The 13571-nt window shown below is 41.9% G+C and overlaps 1 protein-coding gene across 2 annotated transcripts in view; it reads right to left on the bottom strand.

Annotated features, from left to right (window-relative positions):
• The window catches only part of LOC117524187 (TBC1 domain family member 8), a 225040-nt gene that overhangs the window by 80753 nt on the left and 130716 nt on the right, over window positions 1-13571 (bottom strand). For both annotated transcript variants that reach the window (XM_034185948.1, XM_034185947.1), the window contains 2 exons: window positions 9097-9247; window positions 4223-4437 (listed from right to left, as the gene is read on the bottom strand). In XM_034185948.1, coding sequence (XP_034041839.1) covers window positions 4223-4437; window positions 9097-9247 — 366 coding nt within the window. The remainder of the gene's footprint in view (window positions 1-4222; window positions 4438-9096; window positions 9248-13571) is intronic.

The following is a 13571-nucleotide window of genomic DNA, read 5'->3' as shown; positions in this document are numbered from 1 at the left end:
CCCAAAGACATATCGTTATCTTTGGCTGCTTTCAGTAATGCTGGTATTTGGTTAGACTCTTTCTCTCCAATTGTTCTGTCTGAGTTATTTTCATTAGTTACTTCCTCCAAACCATCAACATGTCTATTAGACCCCTTTCCTACCAGGCTGCTCAAGGAAGCCCTACCATTAATTAATGCTTCAATCTTAAATATGATCAATCTGTCTTTATTAGTTGGCTATGTACCACAGGCTTTTAAGGTGGCAGTAATTAAACCATTACTTAAAAAGTCATCACTTGACCCAGCTATCTTAGCTAATTATAGGCCAATCTCCAACCTTCCTTTTCTCTCAAAAATTCTTGAAAGGGTAGTTGTAAAACAGCTAACTGATCATCTGCAGAGGAATGGTCTATTTGAAGAGTTTCAGTCAGGGTTTAGAATTCATCATAGTACAGAAACAGCATTAGTGAAGGTTACAAATGATCTTCTTATGGCCTCAACAGTGGACTCATCTCTGTGCTTGTTCTGTTAGACCTCAGTGCTGCTTTTGATACTGTTGACCATAAAATTTTATTACAGAGATTAGAGCATGCCATAGGTATTAAAGGCATTGCGCTGCGGTGGTTTGAATCATATTTATCTGATAGATTACAATTTGTTCATGTACATGGGGAATCTTCTTCACAGACTAAGGTTAATTATGGAGTTCCACAAGGTTCTGTGCTAGGACCAATTTTATTCACTTTATACATGCTTCCCTTAGGCAGTATTATTAGACAGCATTGCTTAAATTTTCATTGTTACGCAGATGATACCCAGCTTTATCTATCCATGAAGCCAGAGGACACACACCAATTAGCTAAACTGCAGGATTGTCTTACAGACATAAAGACATGGATGACCTCTAATTTCCTGCTTTTAAACTCAGATAAAACTGAAGTTATTGTACTTGGCCCCACAAATCTTAGAAATATGGTGTCTAACCAGATCCTTACTCTGGATGGCATTACCCTGACCTCTAGTAATACTGTGAGAAATCTTGGAGTCATTTTTGATCAGGATATGTCATTCAAAGCGCATATTAAACAAATATGTAGGACTGCTTTTTTGCATTTGCGCAATATCTCTAAAAGTAGAAAGGTCTTGTCTCAGAGTGATGCTGAAAAGATAATTCATGCATTTATTTCCTCTAGGCTGGACTATTGTAATTCATTATTATCAGGTTGTCCTAAAAGTTCCCTAAAAAGCCTTCAGTTAATTCAAAATGCTGCAGCTAGAGTACTGACGGGGACTAGAAGGAGAGAGCATATCTCACCCATATTGGCCTCTCTTCATTGGCTTCCTGTTAATTCTAGAATAGAATTTAAAATTCTTCTTCTTACTTATAAGGTTTTGAATAATCAGGTCCCATCTTATCTTAGGGACCCCGTAGTACCATATCACCCCAATAGAGCGCTTCGCTCTCAGACTGCAGGCTTACTTGTAGTTCCTAGGGTTTGTAAGAGTAGAATGGGAGGCAGAGCCTTCAGCTTTCAGGCTCCTCTCCTGTGGAACCAGCTCCCAATTCAGATCAGGGAGACAGACACCCTCTCTACTTTTAAGATTAGGCTTAAAACTTTCCTTTTTGCTAAAGCTTATAGTTAGGGCTGGATCAGGTGACCCTGAACCATCCCTTAGTTATGCTGCTATAGACGTAGACTGCTGGGGGGTTCCCATGATGCACTGTTTCTTTCTCTTTTTGCTCTGTATGCACCACTCTGCATTTAATCATTAGTGATCGATCTCTGCTCCCCTCCACAGCATGTCTTTTTCCTGGTTCTCTCCCTCAGCCCCAACCAGTCCCAGCAGAAGACTGCCCCTCCCTGAGCCTGGTTCTGCTGGAGGTTTCTTCCTGTTAAAAGGGAGTTTTTCCTTCCCACTGTAGCCAAGTGCTTGCTCACAGGGGGTCGTTTTGACCGTTGGGGTTTTACATAATTATTGTATGGCCTTGCCTTACAATATAAAGCGCCTTGGGGCAACTGTTTGTTGTGATTTGGCGCTATATAAAAAAATTGATTGATTGATTGATTGATATTATTTGGAAGTGTCACAAATTTAACTTATTTTGGAGAGAGGTCAGTGACTCCTTAAGTCAAGTTTTTAATATTCAAATACCTTTGTTTTGAATCCTTTTATCTGGGATACACCCCATTTCTAAAAATAAGAAGCAATATAAAATTACTACAAATTCTTCTGGTGGCAAGTAAAAAAAAACTATTACTAAGAAATGGCTAAGTCCAAATCTCCCTACTCTGGAGGATTGGGTGGGCATCATCCTGGAAATTTTCAAGATGGAGAAGTTGAACTCCTCATCCTACCATATTTGGAAGAACTGGCTTGAATTCATAACCCCTATGAGAGCAGATTTTGTCTGAACACATTGGTACTGTAAACCACCAAAAAGTGTATTATTGCAATTATTGTATTCTATTTAGTTTTTTTTTTCTCATGGCAGCAGTGCCTGGCAGAGCACCCCATCTGTTGTTCCTGTATATAGTTTACTTAAGTTGTTGAATTGCGTAAAATCAGGTTGGGTTGTGTGTTTGAAAACAAGATTGTTTACAATTCACCATGTGAAACATGTTCTCTCTTCTTGGATTTCTCCCTTTTTGATCCCTGGTTTCAGTTTTCAAATGTGTGATGAGCGGCTGGCCTGCAATATTGTCTTCTCTTGGGGTGAAGGGACATTCTCAAAGAGACCTGGACTCACCTGGAGGGATACTGAACACACTCTCCGGTCTTTTCTTTAAAAAAGAGAAAGGGAATGTATCTGTGTATATGCTTGGTACTTCTATATCTGCCCTTTCTTAATAAAAATAAAATATTAAAAAAACAAAAAAACAAAAAAGCTGGGACAGTGATATGTTTACCACTGTGTTACATCACCTTTCCTTCTAACAACACTCAATAAGTGTTTGGGAACTGAGGACACTAATTGTTGAAGCTTTGTAGGTGGAATTGTTTCCCATTCTTGCTTGATGTACCACTTCACTTGTCTACATTGTCGTATTTTGCGCTTCATAATGCGCCACACATTTTCAATGGGCGACAGGTCTGGACTGCAGGCAGGCGAATCTAGTACCCGCACTCTTTTACTATGAAGCCACGCTGTTGTAACATGTGCAGAATGTGACTTGGCATTGTCTTGCTGAAATAAGCAGGGACACCCCTGAAAAAGACGTTGCTTGGATGGCAGCATTTGTTGCTCCAAAACCTGGATGTACCTTTCAGCATTGATGGTGCCATCACAGATGTGTAAGATGCCCATGTCATGGGCACTAACACACCCCCATACCATCACAGATGCTGGCTTTTGAACTTTGCGCTAGTAACAATCTGGATGGTCTTTTTCCTCTTTTGTCCGGAGGACACGACATCCATGATTTCCAAAAATAATTTGAAAAGTGGACTCATCAGACCACAGCACACTTTTCCACTTTGCGTCTGTCCATTTCAAATGAGCTCAGGCCCAGAGAAGGCGGCGGCATTTCTGGATGTTGTTGATGTATGGCTTTTGCTTTGCATGGTAGAGTTTTAACTTGCACTGGGAGGAAGAGAGAGCGTTTCATGTACTGTTTTGATAACAGCCTCAGTGTACCATGGCACACTGAGGCTGGATTATGCAGAAATGATAGCCATCCCAGGGTGGTAGCTGTAGCTAGGTACGGGTCAATGAAGAATTACACAGAGGTCAAAATTTAAAAATGCTCCAATCACATTGAAGACTATATCACATTATTTGTGTGATCATAATAATTTCAAAAAAGTGTAGTTTGGACTATCTATGATGAAATGTTCTGGAGATATGGGGTAAAAATAGCAAAACTTTCAATTTCAGTTTGTTCAGGGGTCAAAAGTTAAAGTTGCTCCAATTTCAGTAAAAAAGGATTAATAAAAAACGGCTAATAGGGTTCTAATAAGGAAACATTTGCACCATCTGCTTAGTTATCACATTACAGGGTAACATATATGTCATCTGTCATAGAATCCAATGGACCTTGTTTGACTTTTAACTTTTACTTTGGAGACCAAATATTCAACACAGTCAAAACTATTCCATTTATTAATCCTTTTATTTCAATCAAGTATTACTCAATTCAGAATACTGTCCCTCGGACCATTGATCCTACAATGACTTATCCTACAATGATTTAAGTCATTTTACTACATCATCCACACAGCCATACTGCTCAGCTTCCTACCTGACAGTATCCAATCTTCGGGTTGCGGTGAGCATATGCGGTGAGGACACGTCTGAGCGCAGCAATACCAGTGGGGTTCTGGAATGCAGGATGGTCTGGCAGGGAGCGATGCAGATCCCTTTCAATCTCCTCAGTGGCCAGGTTGCTCTGACCCATGGACTTCTGCACCAGGCTGGTGTAGTATCCCTCATGGAATGTAAGCTCAGATGATCCATCTGCATAACATAGAGGGGGACAAACTATAATTTGTGAAGTAATTCTCTAAAGCCTTAAAGTACCAATATCTTACAAGCATCTTTCCTGCCAACAAATAACATGTTTCATGTGAAGTCCTGAAAATATAAATTTAACAAACTCTGTAACTGTTAAAATGTACTAAGCCAGAAGTGGGCAATTATTTTTTGCAAAGAGCCAAATGAGAAACAGAAAATATTGTGGAGGGCTGGTGTAACAGTATATCTTCCCCCCTGGATATCTTCTCCCCCAGGGGGGACGATGTCTACCATGATCTTGGTTGACATCTTGATGTCACGATTGAAAAAAACATCTCGATGAGAGAAAAAACAAACATTTCATGCGATTGCACAGGTGACTTTGGCTTGGAGACCCTCAGGCATGGTAGCACGGGCAGCATTGGCATATTGTAGCTTGATGACGGACCTTGTTCTCCTGGCTTTGATACTTTGGAGAATGAACCTTTGTTTTCACTGTGAGGTTCACTGGTTTTGCTTCAGTGTTACTGATGCTACCATGCAGTTACACTCAACAAAAATATAAACGCAACACTTTTGGTTTTGCTCCCATTTTGTATGAGATGAACTCAAAGATCTAAAACTTTTTCCACATACACAATATCACCATTTCCCTCAAATATTGTTCACAAACCAGTCTAAATCTGTGATAGTGAGCACTTCTCCTTTGCTGAGATAATCCATCCCACCTCACAGGTGTGCCATATCAAGATGCTGATTAGACACCATGATTAGTGCACAGGTGTGCCTTAGACTGTCCACAATAAAAGGCCACTCTGAAAGGTGCAGTTTTGTTTTATTGGGGGGGGGATACCAGTCAGTATCTGGTGTGACCACCATTTGCCTCATGCAGTGCAACACATCTCCTTCGCATAGAGTTGATCAGGTTGTCAATTGTGGCCTGTGGAATGTTGGTCCACTCCTCTTCAATGGCTGTGCGAAGTTGCTGGATATTGGCAGGAACTGGTACACGCTGTCGTATACGCCGGTCCAGAGCATCCCAAACATGCTCAGTGGGTGACATGTCCGGTGAGTATGCCGGCCATGCAAGAACTGGGACATTTTCAGCTTCCAAGAATTGTGTACAGATCCTTGCAACATGGGGCCGTGCATTATCCTGCTGCAACATGAGGTGATGTTCTTGGATGGAACAACAATGGGCCTCAGGATCTCGTCACAGTATCTCTGTGCATTCAAAATACCATCAATAAAATGCACCTGTGTTCTTCGTCCATAACAGACGCCTGCCCATACCATAACCCCACCGCCACCATGGGCCACTCGATCCATAACACTGACATCAGAAAACCGCTCACCCACACGATGCCACACACGCTGTCTGCCATCTGCCCTGAACAGTGTGAACCGGTATTCATCCGTGAAGAGAACACCTCTCCAACGTGCCAAACACCAGCGAATGTGAGCATTTGCCCACTCAAGTCGGTTACGACGACGAACTGGAGTCAGGTCGAGACCCCGATGAGGACGACGAGCATGCAGATGAGCTTCCCTGAGACGGTTTCTGACAGTTTGTGCAGAAATTCTTTGGGTATGCAAACCGATTGTTTCAGCAGCTGCCCGAGTGGCTGGTCTCAGACAATCTTGGAGGTGAACATGCTGGATGTGGAGGTCCTGGGCTGGTGTGGTTACACGTGGTCTGCGGTTGTGAGGCTGGTTGGATGTACTGCCAAATTCTCTGGAACGCCTTTGGAGACGGCTTATGGTAGCGAAATGAACATTCAATACACGAGCAACAGCTCTGGTTGACATTCCTGCTGTCAGCATGCCAATTGCACGCTCCCGAAATCTTGCGACATCTGTGGCATTGTGCTGTGTGATAAAACTGCACCTTTCAGAGTGGCCTTTTATTGTGGACAGTCTAAGGCACACCTGTGCACTAATCATGGTGTCTAATCAGCATCTTGATATGGCACACCTGTGAGGTGGGATGGATTATCTCAGCAAAGGAGAAGTGCTCACTATCACAGATTTAGACTGGTTTGTGAACAATATTTGAGGGAAATGGTGATATTGTGTATGTGGAAAAAGTTTTAGATCTTTGAGTTCATCTCATACAAAATGGGAGCAAAACCAAGTGTTGCATTTATATTTTTGTTGAGTGTATGTGGCAAAACAAATTAATTGTTGGTTTTGCCACATCACAATCTTCAATCAACAAACTTCTTACCCCCAGTGACGACACCTCATTTTTCACTGTCTCTAAATGTAACAATTTTCTTTCTTTTTTTTCAGACCAAAGTTGACAACATCTACAGTTCTCTCAATCTCTCCACCTCCCATTCAACTCCACAGCCTGACTCGTCTCCTCACAGCTCCACTCCGCAGCTCTTGTAGTTCTCCATTTCCTTAACTGATCTATCCAAACTTTTCAGTGACATCAAAACTCCCACCTGCACCCTAGACCCCATTCCTTCTTCATTCATCAAAACATGTTTTCCAATATTATCTCCTTTAATCACAGGCATAATAAACTCTTCAATTTCCTCAGGTACGGTCCCGCAGTCTCTCAAGCTGGCAGCTATCATCCCATAATCAAAAAACCTGACCTTGACACTGACAATCCTACTAATTTCTGACCCATTTCCAACTTACCATTTCTGTCTAAAATCCTTGAGAATGTCATAGCTGCACAACTTCAAACACCTAAACTCCAACAGTTTATTTGAACCTTTCCAATCCGTCTTCAGACCAAAATACAGCACAGAAACAGCTCTACTTAAAGTCACAACTGACCTTCTCACCGCAAACTCCGGCCACCTAAACATCCTTATCCTCCTGGACCTCACCTCTGCATTTGACACCATCAGCCACTCCATCCTCCTCTCCTGCCTCAAGAACACCCTGAACATCACTGGAACTGCTCTGACCTGGCTTAAGTCCTACCTCACAAACCGGCAACAGTACTTCCATATAAACAACTGCTCCTCCTCCATTGCTCCACTGCTACAAGGTGTCCCTCAGGGTTCGGTGCTTGGCCCTCTCCTGTTCATTATCTACATCCTTCCCCTCGATAAGATCATGTGCCGCCATGGCCTCCACTTTCACTGCTGCGCTGACAATATACAACTGTACATCTCCACAACATCCATAAACAACAGCCCCATCACCACTGTGGACTGTCACCACTTCCTCGGCACCACCATCACCCAGGACCTCAAGTGGGAGTCAACCATCAGCTCCCTCATCAAGAAGGCCCAGCAGAGGATGTACTTCCTGCAGCAGCTGAAGAAGGCCAAGCTGCCTGTCCAGCTGATGGTGCAGTTCTACACGGCCATCATCGAGTCCATCCTCTGCTCCTCCATCACGGTGTGGTACACCGGGGCCACAGCCAGGGACAGACACAGACTGCAGCGCATTGTGGCCTCTGCTGAGAAGGTGATTGGCTGTAGCCTTCCATCTCTCCACGACCTGCACATCTCCAGGACTCTGGGCCGAGCAGGTCGGATCACAGCTGACCCTTCTCACCCTGCACACGGTCTATTCGAACCACTCCCCTCGGGCAGGAGGCTACGGTCCATCCGGACCAGAACCTCCCGCCATAAGAACAGTTTCTTCCCCTCTGCCATTAGACTCATGAACACCTCATAACTCAGTCACCTACCTTAACTCTGTCACTTTATCATTTTATCACGGGTCACTTTAGACAAATGTACTTTGGTTTTTAATTGCACTCCTCCCACTGCACAGTTTTTCTGTTGCACACAGCCTTTCATATTTTATCTTATATTTTATCTTATTTTAGCACATACTATTTTATATTTTATCTTAGTATTTTATATTGCTTTCTGCTTAATGTTGCACCATTATATCAAAGCAAATTCCTAGTCTGTGAATCCTGTTTATTGGCAATGGCAATAAACTTCTGATTCTGAACACAGTCCACACTCACTCACCGCCTTACAGAAACAAATAAGGACTGCCTTATTTCATCTCAAAAACATTGCTAGACTCTGCCCATCCCTTTCATTTTTCTCAGCTGAAACTCTCATCCATGCTTTCGTTACTTCCAGAACCGATTTCTGCAACAGAATTCTCCAAATCACTCAACGAACTTCAATACATTCAGAACTCTGCAGCGCACCTCCTCACTCACACCAGTCCTTCAGAACCTCAACTGGATCCCTGTTCTTTACCGCATCCAGTTCAAATTCCTTCTTCTCATATTCAAAACCCTTCACAATCTGACCCCTCCGTACCTCACTGACCTGCTCCATCACCACACTCCACCTCGCTCCCTCCACTCTTCCAATGCCAACCTCCTGTCCTTCCCCTGTAGGACCAAGCTTTGAACCTGGGGTGACAGAGCCTTCTCCATGGCCACCCCACCCTCTGGAACTCACTGCCCCAACAACTCTGCGACTGCCCAGACCTCCCCACTTTCAAGAAAGGACTCAAAACCCACCTGTTCAGATCTGCTTTTAATATTTGAAATGATTGTTTTCATCCTGTTTTTATGGTGATTTAGATCTGTACAGTGTCTGAGTGTTTTGAAAAGCGCTTTTTAAATATATTACTATTATTATTTTTCCACTTCTATGTGATGTGCTGAAGGAAGAGCCTGAATATGCTTTGGAGCAGATTTAATTTGGGATTTCTTCTCACCGGAAAGTGTCATCCACAGCTCGCCACGTAGAGAGTCTGGAATTCCCATGGCAATCAGCCTTTGGATTTTCTCAGTGCGAAACATGTGGACGCCACGGCCAAACTCCAAGAAATGATCTTCCCACAGTTTCTCCTTTACCTTCTCCATATGCTGACATATTCAATGACAGACAAAAAACACAATTTTATCTTTTTAGATTACCAACTAAAATACATCCCAAAGTATCAACAAAACACACTTTAATTGTGTCCTGACATGCTAAAATTGTGTGTGAGCGAGAGAGAGAGAGAGAGACTTGCAAGCTGCATCTGGTCACTCTGGGTCACCAAAGTAAATCTGGTACAGATTGCATGGGGATCTTTCTATGTTTGGTGTCCTGCCATCACTTTACATATTGTTAGGTAGTACTAACTAAACATGTACAGATGGGTACCTGCACACACAACACCAGACACTTCAATCGCAAATCTGAAAACTGCTACTCACTTCTACTGTATTTACTTGCACCTTGTCTTTTTCCACGATATTATGTGTCATAATCATTTCATTTTTGATATGTGCTATTTATAAGTTAGGTTGGGGGTCAGGGGTACCACTGAACCCAAAGAGGTTATATACGAGAACTGGAGTCTGCACTCCCAATGTTGCCTACTAAAAGCGAATGTCCATTCATGGACAGTGACATGACACCTCCTAACCCGGCAAAATATTTACTAAGTTCCTGGATGTTAAAGCATTTTCAATGTGGATTTGCGACTGAACACACTCAGAAAAATGCTTGCGAAATACGTGTTAAAATGCCATTCTGACCTGGACATCGAGCCAGTAAAATTAACTAACACTAAATTATGTAAGGAAAGTATTAAACTTACTCTGACACACACACACACACACACACACACTCCCAAATATTAGTGTTGAAAATTACACAGATCTGATCTGTTCCAGCTGCTGAGCTGAGCTGCTGCTGCGTTCAGCGCAGCGTGGCTCCTAAAACCATTACTATATATATATATATATATATATATATATATATATATACACACACACACTCAACAAAAATATAAACGCAACACTTTTGGTTTTGCTCCCATTTTGTATGAGATGAACTCAAAGATCTAAAACTTTTTCCACATACACAATATCACCATTTCCCTCAAATATTGTTCACAAACCAGTCTAAATCTGTGATAGTGAGCACTTCTCCTTTGCTGAGATAATCCATCCCACCTCACAGGTGTGCCATATCAAGATGCTGATTAGACACCATGATTAGTGCACAGGTGTGCCTTAGACTGTCCACAATAAAAGGCCACTCTGAAAGGTGCAGTTTTGTTTTATTGGGAGCGGATACCAGTCAGTATCTGGTGTGACCACCATTTGCCTCATGCAGTGCAACACATCTTCGCATAGAGTTGATCATACCATAACCCCACCGCCACCATGGGCCACTCGATCCACAACATTGACATCAGAAAACCGCTCACCCACACAACGCCACACACGCTGTCTGCCATCTGCCCTGGATAGTGTGAACCGGGATTCTTCCGTGAAGAGAACACCTCTCCAACGTGCCAACGCCAGCAAATGTGAGCATTTGCCCACTCAAGTCTGTTACGACGACGAAGTGGAGTCAGGTCGAGACCCTGATGAGGACGACGAGCATGCAGATGAGCTTCCCTGAGACGCTTTCTGACAGTTTGTGCAGAAATTCTTTGGTTATGCAAACCAATTGTTTCAGCAGCTGTCCGAGTGGCTCGTCTCAGACGATCTTGGAGGTGAACATGCTGGATGTGGAGGTCCTGGGCTGGTGTGGTTACACGTGGTCTGCGGTTGTGAGGCTGGTTGGATGTACTGCCAAATTCTCTGAAACGCCTTTGGAGACGGCTTATGGTAGAGAAATGAACATTCAATACACGAGCAACAGCTCTGGTTGACATTCCTTCTGTCAGCATGCCAATTGCACACTCCCTCAAATCTTGCGACATCTGTGGCATTGTGCTGTGTGATAAAACTGCACCTTTCAGAGTGGCCTTTTATTGTGGGCAGTCTAAGGCACACCTGTGCACTAATCATGGTGTCTAATCAGCATCTTAATATGGCACACCTGTGAGGTGGGATGGATTATCTCAGCAAAGGAGAAGTTCTCACTATCACAGATTTAGACTGGTTTGTGAACAATATTTGAGGGAAATGGTGATATTGTGTATGTGGAAAAAGTTTTAGATCTTTGAGTTCATCTCATACAAAATGGGAGCAAAACCAAAAGTGTTGCGTTTACATTTTTGTTGAGTATATATGTATATATATATATATATATATATATATATATATATATATATATATATATATATATATATATTGTATTTTTACACAATTATCCTTTATTGACTGGGTTTCATTCATGAAGTCAGTGGTGTGGGTGCACATCTCTGTGTGTGGGTGTGACTGTAAGTGGCACAGCGCTGGTCATAATCTCCAAGCAGCGGCTCAGTTATTCTAAAATGCAAATTAAAAAAAATTCGTTGGTCTTGTCAAACAATTTTAACTACTAAAGACAAGTACTCTAACTCGACATCTGTTTAGCAGGGGGAAATATCAACTAGACATAAGTCTAGTTGATATTTTCAACTAGACTGCCATGCCTTTGCATGCTGCCTTACATAGCAGGCAACATACATAGGCAACATACACCTGTTTATCAACCAAATGTCACGGACAAAGTGAAAGAAATAACCAATGCCACTCACTTAAGGAAGGAAATGTCTCCCTTCTTCCTCCGTTTGTGGCTTTGCCAACATGCACAGCTTTCTGGCATATTCCACCTGTTTCTTGACAAGACTAATTGAGCGTCTATAGGCACAAATCACTAAGTTGCCCAGTTTAAAATGGCGGCTCAGTGACACTGCGGTCTCTAGTTCTCATATATAACCTCTCTATCTGAGCCTCATCTTAATTTAAAATTGTAAATATTCAAATTCTTACTAATTTTCAGTTCTAGTACTTTTTCTTGAATATCTGTCATTTGACCATTTTGGGGTTTTTTTGTACTTGCATACCTACACCAGGATCTGGTAGAAATGTAATTTCAATCCTCTATTTGTCCTCTACATATTGCAGACCTGACCACAACAGACCTTTTGCTCAATAACCAGTTTTATTTGTTGTTATCTATCGTCCACCTGGTTGTTACTGTGAGTTTCTCTGTGAATTTTCAGACCTTTTGTCTGACTTAGTGCTTAACTCAGATAAGATAATTATAGTGGGCGATTTTAACATCCACACAGATGCTGAGAATGACAGCCTCAACACTGCATTTAATCTATTGTTAGACTCGACTGGCTTTGCTCAAAATGTAAATGAGTCCACCCACCACTTTAATCATACCTTAGATCTTGTTCTGACTTATGGTATGGAAATTGAAGACTTAACAGTATTCCCTGAAAACCCCCTTCTGTCTGATCATTTCTTAATAACATTTACATTTACTCTGATGGACTACCCAGCAGTGGGGAATAAGTTTCATTACACTAGAAGTCTTTCGGAAAGCACTGTAACTAGGTTTAAGGATATGATTCCTTCTTTGTTATGTTCTTCAATGCCATATACCAACACAGTGCAGAGTAGCTACCTAAACTCTGTGAGTGAGATAGATTATCTCGTCAATAGTTTTACATCCTCACTGAGCACAACTTTGGATGCTGTAGCTCCTCTGAAAAAGAGAGCCTTAAATAAGAAGTGCCTGACTCCGTGGTATAACTCACAAACTCGCAGCTTAAAGCAGATAACCCGTAAGTTGGAGAGGAAATGGTGTCTCACTAATTTAGAAGATCTTCACTTAGCCTGGAAAAAGAATCTGTTGCTCTATAAAAAAAAGCCCTCTGTAAAGCTAGGACATCTTACTACTCATCACTAATTGATGAAAATAAGAACAACCCCAGGTTTCTTTTCAGCACTGTAGCCAGGCTGACAAAGAGTCAGAGCTCTATTGAGCCGAGTATTCCTTTAACTTTAACTGGTAATGACTTCTTTGACTTTCTTTGCTAATAAAATTTTAATTATTAGAGGAAAAATTACTCATAACCATCCCAAAGACATATCGTTATCTTTGGCTGCTTTCAGTAATGCTGGTATTTGGTTAGACTCTTTCTCTCCGATTGTTCTGTGAGTTATTTTCATTAGTTACGTCCTCCAAACCATCAACATGTCTATTAGATCCCATTCCTACCAGGCTGCTCAAGGAAGCCCTACCATTAATTAATGCTTTGATCTTAAATATGATCAATCTTTCTTTATTAGTTGGCTATGTACCACAGGCTTTTAAGGTGGCAGTAATTAAACCATTACTTAAAAAGCCATCACTTGACCCAGCTATCTTAGCTAATTATAGGCCAATCTCCAACCTTCCTTTTCTCTCAAAAATTCTTGAAAGGGTAGTTGTAAAACAGCTAACTGATCATCTGCAGAAGAATGG

The sequence above is a fragment of the Thalassophryne amazonica genome, chromosome 14 (assembly GCF_902500255.1).
Source record: "Thalassophryne amazonica chromosome 14, fThaAma1.1, whole genome shotgun sequence".
In the NCBI taxonomy this organism is placed as follows: Eukaryota; Metazoa; Chordata; class Actinopteri; order Batrachoidiformes; family Batrachoididae; genus Thalassophryne; species Thalassophryne amazonica.
This window is presented reverse-complemented; position numbering and strand designations above follow the sequence as displayed.